This window comes from Sprattus sprattus (assembly GCF_963457725.1).
Source record: "Sprattus sprattus genome assembly, chromosome: 12".
NCBI classification, from domain to species: Eukaryota; Metazoa; Chordata; class Actinopteri; order Clupeiformes; family Clupeidae; genus Sprattus; species Sprattus sprattus.
In genome coordinates this window covers 21,497,075-21,524,414 of record NC_137910.1, presented here as the reverse complement: position 1 = coordinate 21,524,414, position 27,340 = coordinate 21,497,075, and the positions used below count along the sequence as shown (strand labels likewise).

Below are 27,340 nucleotides of genomic sequence, written 5' to 3'. Positions count from 1 at the left end.
GTGACAGCTGCCCCCTTTGCAAGCTCAGGGCTGGAGTTTAAGGCCTGAGATTACCCATATTACTGCCATCTTGTTGCCCTCTCTCTCTTTGTCTCTCTGTTTCTATCTCTCTCTTTCTACTTTATATCTCTCTCTCTCTCTCTCTTTGTCTCTTATCCTCTCTCTGATGGTGCTCTGTCCCCCGGGCACTTCTAAGTCTGTGAAGGGGAAGGATGGAGCTGAGAGTTCCGCGTGTGTTTACAGGGGGAAGGGGCAGAGCTCCTTTGATCCCAGAGAGGAAGCCTCTCTCCCAGCCTCTCACAGCTGTGTTTGCCCCCTCTCCTCTCCTTTCCTCCACCTCCAGCCTACAGTGCCAGTGGTCTGCTCCTCACACTAAACACTCACGCTGTTATGTTTGTTCTGTTCTCTCTCTCTCTCTCTCTCTCTGTCTCTCTCTCCACCTCTATCTCGTCTCTCTCTCTTTCTCTCTCTCTCTCTCTGGCTGCATGCTGCTGCCTTCATCTCTGACTGTCCCTCTGTCCCTGCCTCTATCTTTTTCTCAGACTCACATCTCTAGGTTGCCCCCTGGAGCGGTCGCCGGACAGTCTTTGGCCATCGAGGGTGGAGTGTGTCGCCTTGGCAGCAAGAGTGACTGACACACATGGAACACACTCGCCATTACACACACATCAAACTCTGGGGGTGCCGCTCGAGAATAACTCCATAAAAACAACCAACACCACCCACACATCTTTCACACACACACACACACACACACACAAACTCACAGACACACACACACACAAACAAGTCACAAACAAGACACAAACACAGACAACAGGCTTCCTTAGCAATAAGCTATGGCGCTTGTTCCGTAAATTGCTCTGACCAGTAGTAATAAGCTGCGGCTTTTGAGCAGTCTGTCTGAGGGGTAGACGGGTGTGGACAGGCATGAGCCTTGGCTTCCACCCGGAGAACAACACACACACACACACACACACACACACACACACACACACACAACCCCCTGTTATCCTGTTCCACTGTCATTCTCTGGGTTGAAGACCAGCCACCAGTCGCTACTTTTTGGCTCTAGTCTCCTCAGCCTTCAGTCTCACCTGCCCTCAATGTGCAATGGCTTTTACTTAATCTTCCAGTTGCAAAATGCACCGTCTCTCTCGATGTATATAAGCTAGGGGTTGATGGAAACAGGGTGAATATTGACTTTTATCAAATTTGTTGACAGTTTTTCTGTTTGTTTTACTATTATTGCTTGATATTTTTGTTAGTTTTGAAGTAAGCCCATCATATGCCACATTTCTAGGATCTGACAGAACTTGTGGTTTTTGTGTGATTTTAATGACATTAGATGCACCAAAATAAATTGGATTAAGACTTTCACCAGTGAGTTAGGATTTCGTTTCAATTCATGATGTTAGCAAGACACAAGAAATATACTTCATCACAAAGACCTGCCCACACATCTTCAGGCACACCGACATGGATTTGCACTTCTAGTCATCCACTACTCCACTCACATTTGAAATGCTGGTGACAGACTTTGCCAAATGAGGACGAAATGTTGGCCAAACAAAAAGACGACAAATTGAAAGGTATATGCACTTATCTAATGTTATTAGAATGCACTGCTCTGGTAATCATGCACGACATCTGTTCGTATATACTGACTATTTGATCAAGACTGTTATTCGTTCATAAAATGCAGTAAATATATGTAATATCTCTATATATTTGTACTCGCTTCCACAGAGGTCTGTATTTTGTAGTGAAGAAAGGAATGGAAAAGGCAATCCGGTGTTTTTATTAGTGAAGCTTATTCATTTGAATCAGGAAAGGTCTTTAGTAATGTGAATAGGGACAAGGATCTTAATATTGCTCTCCCTTCTCCCAGGTTAGCCAACTTACAGTCAAGGAGGAATGGCTTCAGTTCCTTTGTGTTTATCTCTCTTCAAACTGTTGCTGTACAAGGTGTTGAATAGATTAATGATTACAATTACATGCTCAGAATGTATGCCGCTCCCAATGACATTACTTGAAACTTGCATTGGTATGAAATGTCTCAGAGACATTCCTATCAGCATTTTGTGCTAACCTCCTACTGCAATGCTCAATAAATATCAAATATGTGCTGGTGTTTTTCGAGCTTCTCTTTTCCAGTCCACAACGTCACATCCAATTTCTCTCACTGTTGTGTGGACATGCTAAATGAAAACACAAGAATTTACAGGCGTTTGCAAAACAGCCCAGGCATTTCAACAATAGAGTTTCTCCAGAAAGCAACCCTAAAATTTTGCTCTCAGTATGGGACAAAAACGGGGCTATAATATAATAATAATAACAATGTGCGTAAGCTTTTTTACTTTCACGTCCCTCCCCAGCCCGTCTGTCTATTTTTTGCCAGCTCAGAGGCCTTGGTTTCTGACATGAAAACGGCGCTATTTGTAGCTCAACGTTTGTTTTCAAGGGCCCCGTACAGACAGGCAGGTCTGTCTCTGTCCTCTCCCTCCTCTCCTCTCCTCTCCTCTCCTCTCCTCTCTTCTCCTCTCACCATGCCGCCCTGCATATCATATAATCTTAACTGTGGGCTGCCAGAGATTTATAGTCTAGAAATAAATTACACACTGGACAATAACCTCTGGTGAAAATAGCCACTCTGCAGAAAAGCTGAGGCGACCAAGTGTACAAACGCCTTAGTCTGATGTCAAATCGCACATAATTGACTGCCTTATAATGAGAGTCTGAAGGGGCTTTGCCCCAAGTGAGAACCTTGAAGCCCTAACTAAAAATGTTCAGTGTTCAGTGTCTCTTGATTTAAATTGTGCTGCCACTGTCAGTGGCTTAAGACCCACCGTGTTCCATTCCTATGCAATTCTCTTTCACTGTCAATTTGCATTACACGTTCTTAAAAACAGTGAATCTTATTTTTCTGTGATTTCCACTTCAGATTAGTATCATGCACCCCAAGTCGGGCCCTCCTGAAACTTCAGTCATTAATAAGTCGATTTGGATAAATTAATAATTGTACATGTACAATGTCTCCAGATGCCAGATAGAGGCCCTACTGCAATCAGTCAGCTGTGACAACTGTTATGATCTCGCCCTGGTGAGTTCTGGGTAACTACAGAGCAAACGTTTCCCTGGAGGATACAGGCTATGAAAGGAGTGCAGCCAAATCGGTTGCAGGTTCATGAAATAGCCCACGTCAAAAGCAGGCAACGCGTTAGACCAGTTGTTTCAGTCTCCAGTAGGAGCCGTGTTTGCCCAGCTGCCTGTTCTGGACCCTGGGCCACCCTAGTGATGGAGAGCCAACCCTTCTTGGGGGGGATAAACGTGTTTCACCTCTTACACGAGATAAAACTGCTCCATGGTCCTGTGGAACCGGAAAGGCTACGTGGTAACAGCATTAAGACAATGGGTTTGATTGCCAGGAAGCACACAAAGGCGACTGATGAAGTTATGCATCTGTACTGTGAATGGCTTTGGATAGAAGTGTCTGCTGAATGAGTATATTTGATATTCGTAATGCTCCTATGTCACTACAAAGCTGTGGACACTGGAGGGCATCAGAGTGAGATGAGGTCCCAGCAGCCCTTTGCCCGGCTCAGTCTGTGGGGTAGAATACTTTTTGCCCCCTCCCCCAACATGACAAGGGCTCTGATGTTTGGAGTGGTCAAAATTCTTTCAAGCTTTCAGGTAAAGCTTCTCTCATTTTTCCTAAAGCTTTTGGTGGACGAATGATGACCCAACCCCTGACGGGTCAGTGGAGCTAGCCAGTGTATCAGTGAATCGGTCCACCGAAAACCTTTCTGTCTGTTCCCCTCGGCCTCGAACCCCTCTGCCACACGGCCACGTTTGGGCAATTAGTTTTGTTAGTGCAGAGTGTTTGGCTTTCATCAACCTGGGAAACCTGCTTCCCCATCCTGCACAGTAGTCTGCCCCCAGATCGCCATTCATCAGCGTGCGCCTCTGCTGCGCTCCCCGGGGCCCCTTTGGCTTTGAAAGGGAATACTGTGTCTTTAAAAAAAACAGGGGAAGAGGTCTGCCTTGCTGCCCTCACCCCTCACCACCCATCACCCCCTGGCTCATACCCCCGCCGCCGACACTCAAGGTGTATCCAATGCCTCTCACTCAGCAAGAGCCGAAACGCAAAACAGACGGCCGGGCAAATAAAGATCAAAGGAGCCGCCGAGGCCGAGCCAGCCCACTGTCCTCGCATAGCGGGTGCTTCTGTCACAGCGAATCACCACCGCACGGCCTCTACGGGCCACCACACACACACACACATACACACACACACACACACACACACACACACCCGACAACATGGGCAATGATACCCTCTCCTGCTCGCCACAGTCCACTCACACAAAATTCAGCTTTTGTCACACAAGGGCAATGTGTAGGCTAGAAATAGCACCCCAGCCGCTTATGCCTACACTGCCATGGTGTTCTGTGGGTAGCGCAGAAATATAGGCCACCACCACCCCCCTCCCCCCACCCCTTGGCGAACATACCAATTTTGCTGTTGACTTCTACGTGTACGTGCTTGGGACTGCTGCTGATGCGGAGGAGTCCAGCTGTCTTTGCTGCGCTCTTTACCATTTCCTTTTCTCCGGGTATGTGAAGCCCACAAGAATGCATCGGCTCCTCACCGCATCGTCAACCATATCTGTACCAATCCTTTATGACATCTGGACCTCAAACTGGGATCTTGAACTCACCACAAGATAGATGTGTTGTGAAGTTCAAGAATGTGTTGCAATATATCTTAGGTCCCTGTTAAATACAGATGGACAAAGTAAAGCTCACTCGTAACACCGTAAAACTCAAGGCTACTTGAGTTGAAGGTTGTTGTTGAACCAACTTGACTTAGCAGAGACTTGACTTTTAAGCAAAGACACCTGCCAGTGTATGCATGGGCAAGTAGTGCATTTACAGTATGTGCACATGCATGCGCATTGAAGGTCTTGTTAGTGCTTACCAAAGCCTGCTGTGGGGATTGTGCAGTCTTGTGGCAAAAGAAGCCGGTAGATTGAGGTCATGAGTCAAGTGCACACGCCTGTCCACCTCATGGTTCTTCCCTATATGGCCTGGCCTCCTTGGAGTCCCAGTCGGTGAGGGTTAAGCGCCTAGCCCCCCCCTCTCCCAGCCTTTCACCGGCTCCTCAGTTTCTTAACCTGTTTGCTCAGCTGTGCCCACCCCCACCCCCCCTCCACCACCACACACCCTCACTCTCACCCCCCTCTTGCCTTTCTCCTATGTGGCCGTGCCAGAAAGGTGACCGGGGCCTGGAGCCAAGTGACCCCCCCCCCCCACTACCCACTACCCAACAACTCCCTGCAACCGCTGTGCGCTACTGTCATCATGAAGGCAGTGCAAGGCAGGCAGGGCAACCTCAGCGACCCCACGGCCAGGTCAGCTATTCCAGATTACAAGACACAAGGCAGGCTTTTAATTAGGCCTGCCGTGCAGCAAGGGCCTTGCGGCATTGCGGCCCAGACACTTCCTGCAATGTGCTACACCACCCATAAAGCGGCAGCGAGCGACTGAGTGAGGAGGAAGAGAGAGAGAGCGCAAGGCTAAAAACAGCTCTGCCACATCTGCACCCTGTCTGAAGAGAAAGAGCGGCCATGACTGCCACCGTGTGCTCAGGCGACCATGCCTGGAGGGTGATAGTGGGTGGCTCTCTACCCAATGGCCCCCAAGCACTGGTAGACCATGGAGGCATTACATGGACCTGGAGAGAGTGATGGACTCCCCTTAATTTTAAAGATCTTTGCTAGCTACTCCAGCTTTACTCAGAAAGTTCAGAAATGATAACCGACATCTTGCTTCATGATGCATAACTATGACGGGTCAATTGCCTGAGCTGCAACCGCCACGTGACCGATGACCACAGTAACCAAAACACTGAACCTTTACACTTGACACCATCCTCCATCCTTTGGAGCCTTTTTGGCACCAAAATTGCTGGTGGTAACTGGCTGAAGCTAACCCTTTAAGGCCTGACCCCCTGACAATGATGGGCGATTCCCGGAGTGCTCTGGACAGTCCTGATCCTACCATATTAAACTCAGCGCACCGTAGACATTTCATGAGTGTTCCTCTTGCACTTCAGGTGCAGCTTTTAGGAATATGCCAAGGGGCATTTCCTCATAATATACCTGGTTTCTCATCCCAACATATAACCCAGCTGGAATTTACTATGATACGCACTAAGATAACAAAATGTACACCATAACCTCATTATTATATGTCAAAATACCTTAACTCTTTTAACCGAACATTTGGTATGCTCTCTTTTGCTGCAGCCATAGTATCAGATACAAATGCAGTGTCTGGTAAAATGGTGAGTCTGGAGTGGAGATGGGCCAGGTGACCGAACGTCTGCAGGAGTAGCGCCACCTGTCTCACTCACCTGTGACATGTGGAGCCTGTCTTCTCAAACAGGAGAAGGGATGAGGTGGTGGTGGTGGTGGTCTGATGCCACTCCTAGGTCATCCCCACTTACACTGAAAGCCATTATTTTGATGTTCATAAGCCGTACTAGTGTCACGTGGAAATAGCAGCCAAGGTCGTACCATCATTCTACCCCTTGGCGACCTCGCAACAACGGCAATCTTCTGCCACAGTTCGAGTGGGAAGTAGCTCTGACTGACTTGAGCCTGATGTTTTTTGAAAATCCAAAAGAGAGCAGGCTCCTTTGATGTAGAGGGGCCCTTAGTGGCAGCCGGTCTGATTAGATAAAGATCACTGGTGCCTTTCTCTCTCTCCCTCCTGCCTACTGTAATCTTAGCCCCCTTCTCCAAAGGTCCTTTTAAGAAGTTGATGGCGGAGCGAGAGCATGATGGAAAACAGTCTCTCCCCGGACCCCTCTGCTCCCATCTGCTCCGTCCTCCCCCTTGCCTGAAGCACTGCGCTTGTCAGGATTGTCTCATTCGGTGATGATTTTCTTTCTCAAAGGTGTACTCTGAGCTGCTGGAAATGTTCATTTTGACACTTACAAAGCATCAGTTAAAGAGCTGTGATTTGTGAACTAATATTCTCGCAGGATGGCAGGTACCAGTGTGTTGTGAGCCCAGTAGCAGTGGTAAAACGTAAGTGAAGGACTGATGCTTTACTCTCCTAAAGTCAGTCAGTCAGTAACAGGGCTTACTGTGTATTGGCATATTAGAGATGATGATGTGATAATGATTCCGAGGGTTGTTAAGGGGTGTTGGTGGTGCGTGATCAGGTATTACATTTAAGGTATACCAGACATTAAGTGGGTTTGAGAACTAAATCTGAAAGTTCATCTGTCAAAACTAATGATTCATAGTGCAGATGTGTTTTAGCGGCAGTCATTATAAATATTCGTATGTCTCCAAATACATCTCATACTGTTAAATAACTAAGCTTGTGTCAGCTAGCCATGCTAGTGCTTCACTGTTCAGGGTAGACAGTGCCTGGAGACCAGGGCACTGGTACTTGGTGCAGTCGTTGATAATGTGATCGTCCGTTTGCTCTGGAGCCCCACAGTGTTGGGATGATGGGATGATGGGATGATTGGGAACAATATGAGCTACCTCCACGTGGTGTTCCCTGGACAACGTCTCTGGCGGCTACCTGCTCATAAACCAGTCCCTTTCGACATCTTAGCGGCAGTAATTATTCTTTTTGAACAAAATTATTATATTTTACACAATGAATCACAGTGGTCAGCTTTAATTACATATGTACCTTTGTAGCAGAAGAGTCTGATGTGTAGGATTAAGACTGTCACTCCTTTGTAAACTTCTGGATTTTGTCACCCTTGCACATGGCTTTTGGATTGACTTAGACGGTAGTGAAACAGACACCAAAGCATCATGCTGAGGAGAGGGCCAGTAGTTCCTGCTCTGGCACAGACTAAAAGAGTCTGCTTTCCATGGGATCGCATGCATAGAGTATGAGAAATCGCTGAGGAATTTCCGAATTGACAAATCCAAGTACAGAGCATTTCATCTGTTTTAAAGGGAAGGGGGGAACGTTTTGCAATCCCATCAAAAGCACGTCTGTGTACTTTTCGAGGATGACACTAATAGGAGTCTTGTGCAATGGCTTAAGGTCTTGGAGGAATTCAGTGTATGAGTGTTAGACCTGTTGTTCCACCACAGGCAGATTAGTCCAACAGGTTGGTACAAAGTAGCCAGTGTAGCAGCTCTCATAGGATTGACATAAAAGCCAGAATTAAGAGCACTCAAAATAATGGTGATTTTAGGTGATGTCACCTTTTATTTCAACATTCTTATCTCAAAATTTCGCCATATAACCATATGCACACATTTTATATGTTCCACAATCATGGACATCCAGCAATGGCACATAGCTACAACTTAATAAATACTTTACAAAAATAACACTTTTTTACATCAAGAGTAATGCTTTTAACCAAATAAAAATACAAGGGGGGGGGGGGGGGGGCAATATGACTGTGGATTATTTGCAAAATGTAGAACATGCTTACTACACAAATGTATTAACTTTCATGGGGGATGTTAAGGTGTGGAAACCATCACCTTTTGGGTGAGCAGAGGAGAGTTGTCTCCTGTGCCTTATGTGGAGGTTGCATATGACTCTTTGAACATTTACACAGATGAACCTCCGGCAGGTCAGAGCAACCCAGAAGCTGCCAGATAACACCTGCCATTTTCCAACGTATGGTTGAAGCCGGCGTTGCCTCCTTTTTTGTAAATGATAAACTGGGGCAAAGATATAGATTCTTTTTAAAAATCCATGAGAAATCATTTCCCTTTTTACCCAAAATACAACAGCTCTTTCCCTTTTTCTTGCATCTAACATGGTCAAATAAAACTACAAAATTGCAATGTACGGCCTTTATGACTAAAATCGAACACAATGAAGCAGTGTTATAAGACCAAATTACTTTTTTTATCCTGCCCACCCCAACCTGCTAATGCATTGAATAAGCATTTAGTTGGCCAACAAGGCCAGGTGAAGCCTGCTTTTCTAGAAGGTGGAAAGAGAGACGCTGATGCCTCCACTGCTTGTCTCGTCCGTCAGCTAATAAAAGAGACAGTCCTGTGCAAACAGCTGCACTGCTCGTGTTTCAGCTAGGGACACCCCTCCACCCCCTGACTCCCCACCATACGAGAGAAAAGAAAGTGGTTCCATCCCTGCGTGTGTGTGTATGTGTGTGTGTACACGCTGACCCAAATAAGCACAGCTCCTCTCGCTTTCTCTCCTCTCTCTCTGCTTATTTTTCGCAGCTTAGAACTCCCTGGCCTCTTCGAACTGTTTGTAGTAGTCCTCGTCCTGGGGGTTCTCAGTGCACTTCTGGCTGTTGTTGGGTGGCCGGGCGGTGTTGTAGCGGCTCCAGTCACCTTTGCAGATGATCCACGGCAGGATGTCCACTTTGTAGTGCAGGTCTGCGGAGAACTCGATGCTGATGAGGTTGGGCGTGCCGGCGCCCTTGCCGCGGGTTATGAGCTTCATGGCGTCGTCGTAGCAACAGTGCTGGGCAGCCAGCGTGGTGGACTCCAGCGTGAGCATGGAGCGGATGCAGTAGCGTGCTGTGGGCTTGTAGATCTCCAGCTTCTCCTTGGGGCCGCTGGCGTCCTTCCAGCGGAAGTCCCGCCGCCTGGCCGGGTCATGGACGTCCGCCGTGCTGTAGGCCACCTCCGTGGGGTAGGCGCAGGGGCAGCTGGGCAGGTCGTTGGCCACCTTGGTCATGTACTTCTTCAGGAATTCGCTCTTGCAGTTCATCCAGCGCTCACAGCTGTCTGTGTCTGGAAGGGAGAGCAGCAGTTAGGATCAGTGTTGTATAGTAACGAAGTAGAAATACTTCGTTACTGTACTTAAGTAGTTTTTTTGGATATCTGTACTTTACTTTACTACTTATATTTCTGATGACTTTTACTTTTACTTCGCTACATTTTGCAAAGAAAACTGATACTTTTACTCCGATACATTTCCCCTGAAACCTTCGTTACTCGTTACAAAATCGAATCATCTTTAAAAAAAATTATAATCATGAGAGTGATGAGACCAAAGTCGGGGACTGTGGTAGAACAGACTCCAAGCAGGTTTGGCGAATCAGCTGTCCTAGCGCACGTTAATGCGATTTTTCCGTTCACAAAAGCCCCCTTAGTTACCGTTGCTACGTCAGCTACAACTCCGAGGACTGTACCCAAAAGCATGGCTACGACGAGGACAAGCCGCGCTATATCTGTCAGTGACAGTCAGTGATTCTTTTTGGAGTAATATATCCGCGATATCCTCCAGATCAAGGCAAAATGGACTGCAATATGCAGTGGAAGAACATATCAAAAACATTAAGATCAACAAGGAAGGGGACACAACAATAATCAAAGCAATAGCATACAGGTGTCAATCAGGGAATAGCTCAGCATGCAATTTCAGACGGTAACATTAACATTTTGATTTTAACATTAACACATTTGTTGAAGAGAGTGGTAATAATACCAGTTGACATTAACCATAACTGTTTGTGGATGTTATCTTAACTAGATAGTTAGAACCAACTAGCAAAAGTGTAGATTGATATATAAGCAGCTTCATTTGCAGACATACAGTAGCCTATGTGTTTGTCTTTGTCGATGTATTGAGTAGAGAGTGGGGTTCAAATCAGCCCATGCTTATAAGTTTGCTCATTTTAGTCTGAATAAACTTCATTATTTTCAAAATTCTGACCCTTTGCTTTTTTTATTAACAGTATTTACTTTTTTTTTTTACTTTTTACTTTTACTTTTACTTTTACTTTCAATACTTAAGTACATTTAATATCAGAAAATTACTTTTGATACTTAAGTACAGTAAAGATCAGATACTTTAATACTTTTACTTAAGTAATATTCTAAAAGGTGACTTTTACTTTTACTTGAGTAATTTTCCAGTAACGTATCTGTACTTTTACTCAAGTATGGCTTTTGAGTACTTTATACAACACTGGTTAGGATCTACTGTATTTAACTGCAGTATATACATTAGTCTATTTTAGAAAGACTACATAAACTCTCAAAGTCATAGGGTCAGTACTGAAGCACAAGAACACCTATAGAGATGTACAGGGGGAGGCACTGCTACTTTTGTGATGCACGTACCATCCATGGCCTGTGTCTGCTTGAGAAATTTAGAAGCTGGCCGGGATGCAGTTTGAAATCAGAAGTGTGTGCCTGTCTGTACCACTCTCACAAAATGCTCAAGTTCCTGCCTTCTTTTTGAGTCTTTTTCTGTCTTTGTTTTCATGTACTCCCACTCAGGTGATTGTGACTCCCTCCCTCACTCATCTGGAGTTCCTCTTCTCTTCCCTTCCCTGGCCAGAAACATATTTTTTTTATTATTGACCTTTCTCTCTGAGCCCTCACACACTGAAATAATTGCCTCCCTGTTTGTTTGTGATGTATTTGGTTCCTGTGATGACAAGATGTGTTCTGCGAGACACCCATCACACAGTGTGACTTTGTGAGTAAAGTAGTGTCAGCAAATACAATTAAGCTGATTGGATATTACAGGAAGCTGAATGCAAACTGAATGTTCACTGAACTGGTACCCTAAGGGCTAACACTCAACACACTTGCAAAGCTCAGGGGTAAACTTTACACAAATATACCCTGAAAAGCCCTTATCTCCCATATACTAACTCATTACATGGTTGTGTGCTTTACATAATGATAAGGCTCCAACTTGTGTTAAAACAAACTTGTGATGTATTTATGATACTTTTGTTTATTGGCAAGGCTCCTAGTAGGATAGCACAGGCCTATGAGTATGGAGGACCAGGTGACGTTATTGGGACCAGACTGTCGGAGCGGCCTGCTGCGCTCCTGTCTTCCTGCAAGCTTTCATCCCTCTGCTGGAATGTGGCAGACTGAAGGACCCAGGAATGTTAAGTGGGCTATGGAAAAGTGGTTGTTGTTTTGGGTGGATGCTAATGCCCGATGTATCTGGTTAGTTTGGCAAAACGCGGATCAACCGCGGAGCTGACAGATGGACCTCATGAACAGTCTGCTGTGAGGGAGTGAGTGAGAGAAAAAAAGAAAGAAGAAAGGAAAGGGAAAAAAAGACTGAGAGAGTTCCTTACCGACACCAAAGAGCTCTGTGGCATTGAACTCATCTGTTCCAGCAAGCAGACTGACCTCAGTGGCTGCTGTCTTAAAAGCATCTTCAATCCCTGGAAGTACAAAAAGTTGGGTCTGTTGTCAGTTGGGTTTAAACAAAACCATAGGGGTCGGGGATGAACACACAGAAATGAGAGAATCAAAAGAACTTGAGAAAACTGTGTTATTCTGAATCTCTGGCTGACCAGAGCTTACACACCTGGGCAGCTGGGCATGTCACAGGTACGGGACTCTGTGGCGGTGCAGGCATATCCACATGACCTGGTGCGCTTCTGGTTACCGTTGCCACAGGTGACGCTGCATGACGACCAGTTGCTCCAATCACCTTCTCCGTCCATATAGTCTGTTGAGAAGACAGAGGAGAGAAGCATGCTTACTTAGCTGTGAAACAGTACACAGTGCTTGTTAAGGAACATGATGTTTAATTAGTTTAGCTGTTAGCTTAGGCTAAGCTTAACGGCTCTAACTGAAACGAAAAGCTACAGCTATGCACTCGGTGCTGGATTTGTGGCAGCCTGCTGCAGAGCTGATTTGGACCGTATGTTGGAAGCACCTGAGGCACTAGCGTGTCTGCCAGCCACACTCATTAGCATGCCTGTGTAATTGTACGGGGCAACAAATGGCTCTGGACCAAACATGGCCAAACATGCCCCACCCCCCCAACCTAAACATAAACCACTCCTCCTTAGACAGACCCTCACTGAAGATGGCATCCTGGTTTTTCGGATTCAGAAGTTTTATTGTTTCCTCCATGGAAATTGAACCGGCATATTCCTAGCAGATTCTCTGCAAGTCGAGTGTTAATAATACTGGCAATCCCAATGCAAAGGCTGGGACCACATGAATAAGAGCTCCAGGCGAACCTTATCCCAGTCTGAACTGAACTGGGAGGTGCTGGCTGGTGGGGAAAACAAATGGGGCTCAGAGGAGACAAAGCCTACCGCAGAGCTACCGTGGAGCCACCAGGCTCAGTTGGACTGTACTTTTTCTTCAGTTTGGCTTCTCTCCTCCGAACCAGAGACTGGGAGGGCTGAGATGAAGTGCTAGATCAGTAACATCAGGAAATATTTTGGTGGGTACTTCGCCCAAACTTCTTAATTTGCCAAGCGGATGTCTGACACCACACTAAGCTAAGCTAGAAAACCGATTCAATCTTTCAATTTAGGCATTTACGCTCATTTAAAACCTTGGGTAGCTGGCTGAGGGATTTTGTCAGCTGGATAAAGTGGAGCGGAGGTTGAAATGGGGGGAAAACCCACAAGAGATCAGCCTTGGGATCAGTATAATCGGAAAACATGGAATCATTTACAAACAGGGCTGTATAATACATTTAACTCTCCACTGTGACATCCTGAGAGCAATTTACTGCATGGCTAAGGAGAATTCATGGGGGCAACCCAACTTCTAGTCTGAGGACTCTGTGCAGTCTTAGCCTCTAGTCTTGAGGCCTCCATATCTTTGCCTTTAGTCTGAGGACTCTGTGTAGTCTCAGCCTCTAGTCTGAGGACTCTTTGTAGTCTCAGCCTCACATTGTCACATCTGCCACACATTATCATCCCTGCTTAACCATCCACTCCAGCAAATACACACACACAGACACACACACACAGACAGACAGACACACAGACACACAGACACACAGACACACATACATACACACATATACACATACATACACACATTCATACATACATAAACACACATGCGCTTGCTTCACTAATCACAAAACTATGTCCCCGTAGCCAGTGATGGAAACAAAGACCCCTCAGTCAGTCAGGAGCGAGGCAATCTCACCGGCTTGCTTTCAGCCTGCCTTGCGGTCACGGTCGGCTGACTCCTGTCCCCGGGCCATTACCATTTCTGAAGCATGCGGTCGAAGCTAGTGCAGACCTCCGTCAGCCACATGCACCGCTAAGAGTGACTAATCACCCAATCAGGGCAGATAAGGCATCTGCTGGTCTGCAAATTCTGGCTGAGCCATTATAGTCTCCACCGTCACTTCATATTTCCGACGGCAAACAGCGGAGCACATATCAATCTGCAACCGAAAACGGGAAAGTCCAGCTTTATCGGTCCGATTCGATGCACAGAATTTTTCCTCTGCAATTGGGGTTTGGAGCGAGTTGTGACATGGCAAGCATGCGGGTGACAGGAAGCGCATTCTTCAACACGACTGCATATTTATTCATTTGGCCCCTGCTTTGAAAGTGTTGTGTGCTGTGTGAGCAAGTGAGTGAGTGAGTGGAGGAGCGGATGTCCTCGGTTCCTGCTGTCACGCTTTGATGTCTCTGAGGCGTTTTTTTTTCGTTTTTTTTCTGTAACTTAGACAGTGGAGAACCATGAGGGAATCCATCTCATAAAAGAGCCCAACAGCCTGCAATCACAGGCTCCACGGGCCTGCCCGGAATGACTGTCCCTATTATGGTGACAGCTTAAATCAGAAAATCTGCAAATTACAGATTCCAGATCAAACTATCACCATATGCTAGGAGACAAGCTTCAAAATCATGTGTGCACATATAACCCGTACACACACACACACACACACACACACACACACACACACACACACACTCACACTCACACTCACACTCACACTCACACTCACACTCACACTCACACTCACTCTCTCTCTCTCTCTCTCTCTCTCTTCTCTCTCTCTCTCTCTCTTCTCTCGCACTCTCTCCTCTCTTTCTCTCTCACTCTCTCTCTCTCTCCTCTCTCTCTCTCTCTCTTACCGTATTCAGTGTGAGGCCTACTTGCTCCTCCTGCTCCTCCTCTGCGCTCCCAGTCTCCCAGTGGCTTAAGGAAGTTGCTGTCATCAGTGTTGCCCTCATAGGAATAATCTTGCTCCTCTGGCCTCTGCACTGCCGAGGCCGACGAAGGAGAAGAAACGGAGGAAGAGGAGGGTGAGGACGACGAGGAAGATGAGCGCCACCAGTTCCTCCAGTTGGGTGTCGCCCAGCCTGGTTTCTTCTCTTTGCGAAGCCCCTTTTCAGGCTCAGCCCCCTCCTGTCCATCCACTACTTCAATGGTCACCTACGCAGGCAGGAATCGGGCACAAAAGATACAGCTCAGGCACAGATCATACACCACATTAGAGTTAATCCATCACGCCTGGCCACATCTCAGTGAATGCCAACAAGATGAGCTGAGAACATCAATGGCTCGAGATATTCCAGGAAATATGGTTTTGCAAGCTGTGGTCTGTAACCACAATTAGGTTAAAATATTTCGTACCACATGTTTCCTGTTTTTTTGGTTTTGATAGTTTGATTAACAGCAGTAGTTTGGCCAGAGAAGGATTTTTTGGGGGGGGGGGGGGGGGGGGTGGAAAAATGAAAGTTGCATACTTGTGTCAATTAGATTCTTAAGTGAGAGTGGCTATGTAGTGTTTAAGCTGTTTGATTGTCTCCAGACCTGGGTCAGTCATGCTTCATGGGTCATTCTGGGAGGGTGCGGTTACCAAGTGATACCCCTGCTTCCACCGACACCCCCTTCCCAACTCCACCACCACGAACCCCCCCAACCCACTTGTCCTCACACATATGCCTCCCATATGAGAGGGGGGGGACCTTCCACCTTTGCCTTGGTTACCACCCTTCTTTAGTCCCCTCTCTCTTTCTCTCTCTCCCTCTCTTTATCCCACCCTCCCTCTCTCCACCTAAACGCCAAGTTCAAAGGGCTCCTCTGCCTCCTCCAGACCATGAAAGCCAGATGAGTCCTGGGATCAAAGAAGCTCCCGCTCCCCCTCTCTCTTTGCAGCCTCTCACTCTTCCACAGACTCCTCACAACTTGAGAGGCTAATGCACTTTGTCCTTCCCCCCGGATTTTACTGTTAAGATCCCATCTTTTCCTCTCTCTCGAAGTGAAGCCCAGTCCTCCACGGATTAGTCCAGTGAAGAAGTGATTGTAACCTGGATATGGTTACTAAACAACAGACTAATACAACTCTATGAGCAGGGCATGACTGTCCTCCGATAGGTGTAGCTGTGCTTGGTGCAAAGTGGAAGGCTTTGATTAGAGCTCTTATATTTAAACACTGGTGATGAATTTGTGTGTAAGTGTGTGTGTGAGAGAGACAGAGAAAGAAAGAGAGAGTAAGAAAGAGGGGGACAGAGAGAGTCTTTGGAACATCATGGGCTCCCAAAGGCTTGCTTGTGAAAAGGAGTGCTGATGTGCAACAGGCCATTCTGCTTCTTCCTGTTTGCCAAGCATCTGGTCTATGTGCATGGGCAGCCATGTCTCACACTAATATTCTTCCTCTCTCTCTCTCTCCTCTCTCTTTTCCTCTCTCTCTCTCTTCTCTGTCTCTCACCCTTGTGCTCTTTCTCTTCCTCTTTTGCTCCTTCTCCTTCTTCCTCTCTCTCTTTCACTCGTACGAGGACACTGGAGCCTGAATCAGTGTGTGCTATGTACCTGTATGTTGGGGTTTTGTCCATTTATGTCGGCCTTTGAGAGGTCAGGGAGATGGTGAAGGTCCAACAGGAAGGCCCCTGTTCCGTCCCTCTGCAGGCTGCTCCCGGTCCCCTGACTCTGGACCCAAGGTTGGGACCCGGGCCGGTGGGCCACTCTGTGCTCTGTGCCCGTCCGCCAGTCCCCAGGGCCTTGCTGAGACGAAGAGCTGCTCTCTGCATTGAGATCATTCTGTCCAAAATCAACAACATTCATATAAGATATTAGATCAATTTCTCATTAGATAAGATTATTTAAACTCTGTTTACCCACAGATGTTAAACTCTGGTTACCCTTTACTGATCTATTCTTTTTTGTACTCCTTACCTAGAAGTAGAAATAACTGTGTAAGACTGACATGGGATAACATAGAAAGTAAATGACCCTTCTTGCATGACAAACCTACACATAGAAATCTTACTCAAATAATGATCTGCATCTTTCATGACTGAAATGGACAGGCTGGAGCCTGTCATAAGCATTCATGGGGTGATGCCTAAAAGTCACATGGCAGTTTAGGAGCTGTTATAGGTCTTTTCCTCTTTTTTTAGCACTGCAAGGTGTTGACAGCTGATATTTGAGGATGTAATGTTGACCAGAATTATGGATGTTTGTCATCTTGGCCTCTGCAAAGAGAGCTGCTGGCAAGATGCTTTATTGATGTGATTTAATTTAGCTTATAGTTAAATCGGATTGAATTCACATAATGTCACAAAGCAAATTAACTTATTCACTTCCACATCTCCAGTATGTTATTTAATTCTATATTCTTATCAAAGAATATTATAGAAGCAATTCCACACAACTGTAGCTCTCATGCTCAATGATTCACAACTTTAATTTAGCCCTCATAAAATACAAAGCCAGAAAGATTTCTTCAAGAAAAAAACCGCCTGAATGCTCAAGAGCCATTAAACAAACCGAAGAATCACCCATCATCTGACTGCTGCAGATGAGGCACGATAATGTCTCCCATAGATGGCCACTTAGCAGGGCTGGATTAATAAGTCAGGATGACAGGGGGTTAAAATGGCAACGACCCTCTCCATAAATCCCCCTGCAGGCTAGCGCAGACGGGCGAGCGGCCGGGCGGCCGGGTGGTGGTGGTGGTGAGGGGGGAAGGGGAGGAGGGGAGGGTGTGAGCTCCGGCTGTGGCTTTTCCCTCAGAGGCCACAGGCCACTGGGACTAAGCCCGCCATGGCATGGCCTGAGGCCTGAAGCCTGCATTCAGAGCCTCCCCTGGGGATCTGATCAAAACCACAAACCGCAAGCAGCATCTGACCCGCCACCTGCTTCCAGAATAGCATGACAGATAAATGATCTCTTTCTCTCGCTCTCTTTTTCTCTCTCTCTCTCTCTCTCTCTCTCTCTCTCTCTCTCTCTCTCTCTCTCTCTTTCTCTCTCTCTTTCTCTCTCTGTCTCTCTCAAAGTCACACACACACACTAACAGAGTTGCATTCTCAGAACCTTTCAACACCATACCATTCATTGTTTACACACTGGCATCTATTGACTAATTCTCAGCAAATATGTTTTTATGTTACCATAAAAAAACAAGGGGGAAACAAATTCCAAGAAAAGCCAAGAGAGAGTGAAAATTGAATTGAATTGAAATCGGAAATTAACATAAAAACAAATCTGTCCTCGCTAAAGCAAACCCAGCAGTAGCCCTCTGCCTTCACTGGGACCTGGCTGAGGGGGAGTGGTCTGCCAACAGCTGCTCCAAAACAGCTGCTCCGAAACTGTCCGGGCCAATTTTACAAAGGGTGTTTTTCTGTTAGACACGTCCATCTTGCCTAATTGCATGATGATCAGGTGTTCCAAAATAATCACCAAGAAGGTGATTATTCAAGAGGCGTTTAAATGTCAGTCACCTGTAATTAAATTACAGTGGAAAAGTTTGGACGTCCGTGAGGGTTTGTTTACTGGGTGTCTAATGCAGTTGTCTGGGTAGTAGGCAAAATGGGTGCATGCGAATAACCTACTTAGTTTGCTCAACAGGAGCTAGTAGGACATCGTCACAGCCGACTCAGATTCATAACATTTACTGTGATGCGATAATAGCCGCATCGTAGTGTGATATAGGATTTCGAAAGAATCATTTAGCTGGCTGCTGAACCTTATACATTTTTAAAATGATATTTGAATTTTGAATATTTGAATTTGTAGATAATGAAATTTCTAAAGTGAATTTCCGTGGGACTTTAAATGTAGCTGCAACACAGAATTGTGGAACAGCATTATCTCCTTTCTCTCCAAAAGGATGGTTTAGTGTACCCTATGTTAAAGAAGAGAAGTCCTTGTGAAATAGTTCTTTGACCTCATGACGTTTTCCATCAAAGTCAAGTAAAGGTGGTTTGGAAAAGACGATAGGACAGACTATCTGACTGTGGCCTAGGTTTGGCTCACCCGATAGAGGGTATGCATTGGCCCCACTATCTCACCGGAATACGCCGGAGTGGCAAAACAAATGTTGCAACATGGCTGCTTTTAGGGTTAGGGGAAACTGCAAAACCAGGACTAAAAGCATTATCTGTTCAAAAGACTCAACAGTGATCCTTACAACTCACCAAAAAACAGAGGTTCTTTCTGCCTGGTTTCAATGGGAATTGGGAATCGATGGGAGGGAGATGAATACAGGTAGATGGCTGGCCAGAGAGCAGATCCTCTCCAGAAGTCCTGAATAAAATGGACAGTTGTGTGGATTATATTTCCCCAAAGGATTTTTTTCTCCTGATACGCTTGTGTGGAAAACAGTAGCCTACCGGAGTTTCGGGGACTCAGCATTTGGATTTATTACGAAGGTGAGATCAATATTTTTTCTTTCCTTTCCCTATAGAGCTTGCTTGGACTGTTTGAACTTCTGCTTCGTTGTGGAACGATCATTGGGACTTTGAGGGAAATCCAAGTCTTCTTCTTTTTTTGTTTTGTTTATGGACTGATGTGCACAGGCAGCGTGTGTTTATGTTATTCTACCATTAGCAGTGAGAGGACTCATAAAGACTTTGTCCCTAGATACTAATCTTTTCACCTCCTCTCCACTAAATAAATGTATATCCCATATAATTTCAAGTAATACATGTTTACAAGAACAGTAGACGTAATTGACGAGTTGTTACAGTTGATTAGATGTGTTGTTGGTGGTTTTGTGGCATTGAAGCTGGACGCTGTCACTGTCAATGAGTGACACCACAGTGACTTATGCCCACTGTGACGTCACGTGCATAGCCACTATAGAATGAGGGGCCATGCTGCAGGAGATGAATTTTGAGCACTGGTCATCCTGCAGCTTTCGAGGTTACAGATGTTCATTAGGGGGTATTCCACATACTCAGAGAAAGTGGTACGCCTCCTAAGAGAGGAGCCCTGTGGCTTTGTTTTTGCCAGGAAAATGAAGCCATTTGTTGACTTGCCCAGGTTTTTTCACTACACCCAATACTTGAAATACCCCCCAGAAAAACGCAGGCTAAACATCCTTTGTAAATATGGCCCTCAATGTTTTTAACTATTTATAAAATATAGATAGGATTAATTATGACCAAATACTATGCTGTGGATAAATAAAAAATACAAAAAAACTTTACTGTCTGGTTTTGGGGGAAAAAAAGTCTTGAAGTACTAAAATATGGACAGATATAGAAAGCTATGAGCAGCTGTCTGGAGCACTGGGCCATGGCTGATGGTTCCACTCAAGTCCCACGCTGCTCCTTTATAGCAGTGCAGAAGAAACAGACATCCGAGCCAGTGTTGCGAAATCATTGTGGCGTCCCCCCCCCCCCCCCCCCCCTCTCTCAGCTGACAGAAAAATGCTGGGCTGGTGCTGCTGGGGCTGAAGCTCGGGAGGTAGTAAATGTGTCCCCTATGGACTGCAGAGGCATGTGCTCCCCGTCACATACACACAGAAGGAGCAATTACTGCCCAGTTGGAATGACAGCTTTAAGTAGCCAGTAATCATCCATCCTGGTTTGGGTAGACAATAAGATCAAAGGAGTCCATCAATCTTGTTTTTCTCTTGTTTTTGTAAAGCCCTGTTGTTTCGTGTGTGTGTGTGTGTGTGTGTGTGTGTGTGTGTGTGTGTGTGTGTGTGTGTGTGTGTGTGTGTGTGTGTGTGTGTGTGTGTGTGTGTGTGTGTGTGTGTGTGTGTGTGTGTGTGTGTGTGTGTGTGTGTGTGAGAGAGAGAGAGAGAGACAGAGAGAGGGAGTAAAAGAGAGAGAGACAGAGAGTGTGTGTGTGCGTCTGCATGTCACAAATCAACATTGCCAGAATGTATTAATATGCTCGACTGAGTAAATTGGTTGAAACAGTATGCACGTTTCTCCAATGAAAGCTGCGATAGAATCCTGCATAGCCAACTCTGACAGTAAGAGCAGGAGTAGACTGGAATGGTTTGGGTGTCTGTGTCTTATGTGATTATAATGAGTAGAAAAGCATCAACTTTCTTTCAAAAACCTTATCAAAGAAAACGGAACAGTTGGCTGTTTGTTGCAGTCTGGACAGAACATTACAGGGATCATTTAAGTGCCCATTAACAAACTCACAAAATTGCAAGGATCAGAATTATTATTATTTTTTTTTAAATAAGGTTCAATAAGCAGTGAGTACTCAGTCTCAGTACAAACAGCCATACAGCCTACTGGCTAACTGTCCAGACACTCAATTACAGGAAAGTGCAGGAAATTTAAGGAGGCAGAGTGTTGTATGCCATTTTACCAACAAAGCAATAACACCATGGCATCTTCTATCTTTTCTGGAGCATTTGACATTTTGATTCATTTTAATTCTGACCTTTACTTGACAGTTACATAGTTAAGAAATACAGGGGTTTATTTTCACAGGTAGTAATTCATTCATCTCTCCAATAAAAGTCTTTCAACTTATCTAGCTCAGCGAAGAAGGAAAAAAACATCAGATGATGAAAAAACATGTGGTACTGTACACCATTTTTTCAGGCTCTGCAGAAATCGGACAGGGGGACAATAATTCACTGTCAGAGCATAATTGTCTGTTTGTTCTTCAAGTCCGTATTGGTTTTGAATTTGTTGTTGTAGCAGTGAGAAGAATCTCTTGTAGTACCACTGCGGACCATATCGGGTGCCTGACATGTTAGACAAAGAAAGCCTGGGCTTGTGGTGTTGCTAACCAATACCACAAGTGTACAGTAATTTACCGCACTGGGATTACCAGGCCTTGTGGAGTGATCCCACCTCAAAAGACACACTTAAGTAGTTCAAAAAGCTCTGCATGAACAGTTGACATAGGATCCGGGGGCTAAGGCACCATCCAAATGGTGTTCTTGGACTTTTCTTTTTTTGTGTGCCAGTAACAGAACAGATTTCTGTTTCATCTGCAATGTTTTTATCCCATATTGGAACGTAGGGTTTTATTTTCAACCACTACTGAGCCTAAGTATGTGTCTCTTTCAACACTGTACTCTTCAGTTTATCTATGCCTGACTGGCAGTTTGGGCGTGAGGAAGTACAATTAGGATGTTTTTTTTTTTTTTTAAACCAATTAGAGAGCTCATCAGCCCAAGACCTTGGGCCACCAGCAGGCAGAGCCGCCTTTACTGGAGGATCAAAAGTCATACACCATTCTTCAAATCATACGGGGCCTCCCAGGAAGTCACTCCTTCCCATCACCCCCCACCCCTGCCACAGAAAAAAAAGCTATGAATGAAAAGTCACACACCAGCTGACCCCCGCCCAGTTCCTGTCACTAGTTTGTGCCCCCTTTGCCTACTTCCTCTTCATTCAGTCGGCAGGGGTTGCTTAAAGGAGCATGACTCCATTTTCAATTGGGAGCCACTGGGGGGGCCTTCCCCCCAGTCGGGTGGGCAGGAAATGAAGGCTGTGCACATAGTGCCAGATGCATTTCAATTCCTTACCAAGGTGGAGAAGAAAATTATCTCTTTCTCAGACCTCTCTCTCTCTATCCCTCACTCCCCTTGTGTCTCTCCAGTGACCTTTCTCCTAGCCCTCTAGTCATTTCTGTTATTTTCTTCCCATTAACCCCTCTTTAATATTATCCTGCGCATGGCTTTCCGGTTCAGTGAGAGTTTGATTACTCTGCCAGATACCTCAAAAGCCTACTCTATGACCGAATCTTCCTAACCGCGTCTCGTATGACTTCTCCACATCACCCCTTAATCAACAGGGGATCTCTTAATCACAGAGAGAGGCTGTTTAAACAAACAACTGGACCAGATATCTGGTTAACTCATTGCTGGACTCTCTCCCTCTCTCTCACACACACACACACACACACATAAGTGTACCCTCCAGGCATGGTACTGGACTCGAGGAAGTACTTTTTTTTAACTGGTGTCAGAAGTCATTTCCAATGAGATCTACAGGTGTGAAGAGACTGGCTGAAGGGGCAGACAAGCCAGTGTTTTTATTTTTTTTTGGTTCTTTTGGTTCTCTGTCATCCAACCCCCCTTGTCCCCTAAAAGTCCTACGACTGGGCAGGTGCGGTTCATGTGGGGACCATCCGTGCATTCCTGCTCCGACTCTCTCTCAGTGGCTGGCCCGCTGTGACACACACACACACTCCTAGTGGATTCCTCAGATGTTTCCAGAGCTCCGAAGCAGCACTCTCAATAACAAACACTGCGCCAGTTGACAAACACAATCGCAGATGCTGCGCAGATCCTTGCAGTGCATAACAACAACATTGCCGTGACGATAGCCAAATAAATAATTTTTGGGACTTGTTTGCAGTCTTCTTGTCAGCGGAAGAGCAGACTCATAAGCGTGGATATTATTCCTACATGTCACAAACTCAGCCGCAGACATACTAAGAAAAACTTTTGAGTCCACTGAGCCAATAAGAAGACATAGCCAATCACTTCCAGTTCATTCCCTGTAGTGTTTATGTACTGTCTACTGTATAATACTGTGAAGCATACCTGGTATATGAAATGATTCTTTGCAAATTGTAATTGCTGTCATGACTAAAATAGATAAATGTCCTTCAGGGATGAGGTGGCATGTTTACTAAGCCAGAGTTGAAGTATTTAAGGTGTTGTGTATCACACAGTTATTTTTCTTTAAAATCTTTATAACACCTGTTTATTACATTCCCTAGCTGTGTATTGGATACCCTCATAACCGATGACACTTGATGCACGCGGAGCTTCACATGTTGCTATTTGGCACATCTTATCCCTTTTAAACCATTTGTAGGAGTCTGCTTTTTGTGACACCTCATGGGAGATGCCTGACAGTGTGGCTAAATGCCTATTTATCACTGTGCTGTTCAGTCACAACCCCATCGACAAGGGCATTTCAGCGCCACTCTAAAAATACATCAAAAAGCAGCCCAAGGGTGTTTAGGCACCCTTAAAAAACCCCTGTTGATCCCTGGCCCTCTAACCTAGGTTCAGGCCCTCAGAAGCACACCGCCATGTGGCCATGGTCAAACCACAAGGACTAGCACATGTCCTTCTCATAAGCCAGGTGATGGGGTTGGGGCCAGATTGATAAACATTGTGCTTTTTCGGGGCAGTAATGAGTTAGAGTATTTCCACAGCTCGTGTGTATGCCCAGAATATCCTGACCAGTGAGGTATCAACTTGGCCGAAATAAAGGTTGCTTGGGATCACTTGTGGTCTTATAGTCACCATGATGAAAGATACTCTCATGTCAACAGGACACTCGGGTATCACTGATGAGAGGCTTTAGCCTGAGGCCAGCAGTTAGCAAGAAGCCCTAGGGACGTCACCTCTGACCCCTTCCTGACCTCATACTCAAACCTCCGTCAAGACAAGATCAACTGAACAATGCTTGATTCTTATGATGAACTACAACACACTTTAGCATAGAATAAGGTTTCATAATATAAAAAAGTACGATTTGTCCTCACTAGGTGAGATACATTGTTTTTATCAACAGGTTTCTCTCTTCATAGTGTTTTAACATTGCTTGCATGCCAAAGTGCTGCAAAAGTAGCTTACTATACTGATGGACAACTAAATTTACAAACTATTTACTGTTCTGACAACTAAATAACTTGACTTTTGACTTCACTAATGACTTCTCCTTTACAGTATGTAGCCTACTAATGTTTTAAATATACAGTATTATGTCAGAGAGCCCAGGACATAACTTCAACAGTATCAATTTCACACAGTGCTCTCCAGGGCCAAACTTGATTACCTGAATGTACCCAAGATTAACAACAGGTCTGTCTTTGCAAGGCTTTGGCTGACTCTGCATAAAGGCATTTTAACATAACCTATCAAACGTACATGTATTTCAGGAAGAAAGGCCTAGTGCCAGCATATCATGTCAACTGCAAACGTGTGATGGTTGCAATATACAGCGAATCAGGCAGGTTTCAGTGAACTGTGGCCCTTTCATTAGACACGATGCGATAATGGATAACCGATCGACGCTCCAGGCTTCAGTAAATTACCTATACATTCACTGTTCTTACTCGGGCTTTCTTATGCAGATGTGATTATGTGGAATGCCATGATTGGATTATAGACGGGTACGAATTGACAAACCACTGTCAATTAAGTACTGTCTAGGTAAATTACTAGAGCGCCAAAGACTATTCACGTCCATACAATCTATAACTACAATCCAATGCATTCATGACAATAATGACGCGCAGTGAAAGGTGTGACTGGGACACCACTCATATTTGAGACAACCCGTCAGCATGGGTTCCAGCGTGCTTCTCCTGATATTTCTTCAGTGAATTTAAAATTACCATCTTTTGTCTCGCAAACCTCCATTAGCACTTTATTTGGATAGATTCAATATTTTAAACGATATGCATGAAAAAGAGCCCAGCTCACCTGTGTGTCCAGCCCCGGCTGCTCCTGACTCAAAGTTGTGTTCCCTTGTTGAAGAGGACTGCTCCGTAGTACTGTGATGTGTAAAGTTAGTAGCAACAGCCCCAGCAGTAGCAACAATTCTGCCGCCAACCGAATCATCCTTTTCACGCGACCGGTTTTTGGACCCTGCGGTGTGGCAGGGGTTCCACCGCCGCCTCCTCCCGCTGCAGAACCTCCGATCTCGGGATCCGCCGCGGACGAGGAGCCGCAACACCACTGCGGAGCCACGTCGGGATCAGAAATATCAAATTTTAGAGGAAAAAGGAAGAAAAATATAGATGCAGGGATGAAACGCAGGGACAAGTCCCCCGGGAGATTGATCGTATTCCTTAAAATTAAACCAGTGTAGTTGTCAGACAATGGCTCCGAAATACGAATTCATGAAAAGTTCTGTGGTGGTGTCCAGGTAAAGGGTCTAATGTATGGCCACAGCTCTAGAAGTTCTGACATTTCCCATCTCAATAAAAAAGTACACGTCCCTGCAAATATTAGTTTGCACGAGGAGTTATTGAGTCTCCTGTGTGTAGAACGCAAGGATCTCAAAGTAGCCTTCTGAAGTTGCTCTTTTCGCTCCTCGCTGGAGTTCAGGTGAATTGCCTCACAATCAGGCAAACGAAAGGAATGGCAGACTTCTGCATCACTTCACCCTTGACAAATGGAATTCTCTCTTTCATCTCTTGCTCCTTAATTTGGCCCCTTTGCACCGAATACTGCGTTTATCAAGCATGTCCGTTGTCCTGTGCATACAGTTCCTTTTTGCCCAACACTCAAGCGTAGGTATTGAGAACGAGTTGTTACCTTAACCAAGTTATAATTCCATTCTCTATGATTTTTTTTTTTAGAAAAGGGCTCAGGGCACACAACGGTGCTATTGTATTTTGCGCAAAACTTCTTGTCAGAAATTCAGGTACATGCTGTCAAGAGCGTCTCACTCTTCCCCAGTTTCACGAAGTACGCTCCTCTTTGCTTGGTCATACGAGTGCTCTCCAACACAAACTCAGTGCCTGCTTTGAGTGCGCCCGAAGTGTTTTTATATACCGCTCTGTTGGTTTGCTGTCATCTCATCTCCCCCTCCCCCTATATTTAACCCTTCTGATCCCGCCCAAGCCAGCGCAGGGTAGGCTACTTAAACTACGTACCCACACGCGGCAAAGGAGTGGCGGGACACGAGTGGGCCACACGCGATTTACTATGTCTATGGTTCGTGGCTTGACAGATTATGTCTGAAGTCAGAGCAGGGGGTTCATCTCCAACAGATCAATCTCCATCAAAATATGCATCGAAATGTCTATTTGAACGTTTGTCATTTCACGCAATGGTTCCATGAATCAATCAACGTCCTTAAGAGAGATTTTCTATTTCTATTTGTTGATTCTTGGGCTGGGTCCGAACCGTAGCACGTAATCCATACACAGACAAATGTTGTCAGTCACCTCAGAGGGATTTGTTTATTGCCGACTTCAAAGGATTTATGCACAGCGTCAAGTTATAGCCTCACACGGTGGGAGGCTTTTAAAGCTCCTGCCTAGTGCAGAGTGCTCTCACAAATGGCCATTCTCTCCGTTAATCACGGTTTTAGTGTTTTAATTGTGTTGTCTTTGTGACAGAACAGTGTTATTTTATGTAGTTTAAAGATTCAGCAAGTGTTACAGTAATAAACCACAATATAGGAACCTTTACAAGAACTGAATTACGTTTGTATGACCCTTAAATTGCCATAAGCAGGCAGAGGTTTGAACACAGAATGTGAATAGCACAAAACGGTGTCCTTTGCAATAAGTGAATTAACCTGGATTCAATACCTTCAATTGTTTAAAGAGATGGTTATATTGGTAGTAATTTCAATTCAAGGGCAACTGCTTGGAATAATTTTTTTATTTTTTACATTTTAATAGCTACTCATAACACTATGTCAACCAAA

General features: G+C 45.3%; 2 protein-coding genes across 3 annotated transcripts in view; one reads left to right on the top strand and one right to left on the bottom strand.

Moving 5' to 3' along the window:
* Positions 1-2,050, top strand: part of tasp1 (taspase, threonine aspartase, 1) — a 33,608-nt gene extending 31,558 nt beyond the window's left edge. For both annotated transcript variants that reach the window (XM_080848482.1, XM_080848481.1), the window contains one exon: positions 543-2,050. In XM_080848482.1, coding sequence (XP_080704608.1) covers positions 543-635 — 93 coding nt within the window. In that variant the 3' untranslated portion in view covers positions 636-2,050. The remainder of the gene's footprint in view (positions 1-542) is intronic.
* A 7,121-nt stretch (positions 2,051-9,171) lies between these two features.
* On the bottom strand, positions 9,172-25,518 carry ism1 (isthmin 1; the record flags this gene model as incomplete). The annotated part of the gene is made up of 6 exons (XM_080849285.1): positions 9,172-9,767; positions 12,083-12,172; positions 12,319-12,462; positions 14,858-15,158; positions 16,539-16,766; positions 25,381-25,518. The coding sequence occupies 6 exons, from the start codon at positions 25,516-25,518 to the stop codon at positions 9,250-9,252; spliced, it is 1,419 nt and encodes a 472-aa protein (XP_080705411.1). The 3' UTR covers positions 9,172-9,249.
* Between the last annotated feature and the right edge of the window lie 1,822 nt (positions 25,519-27,340).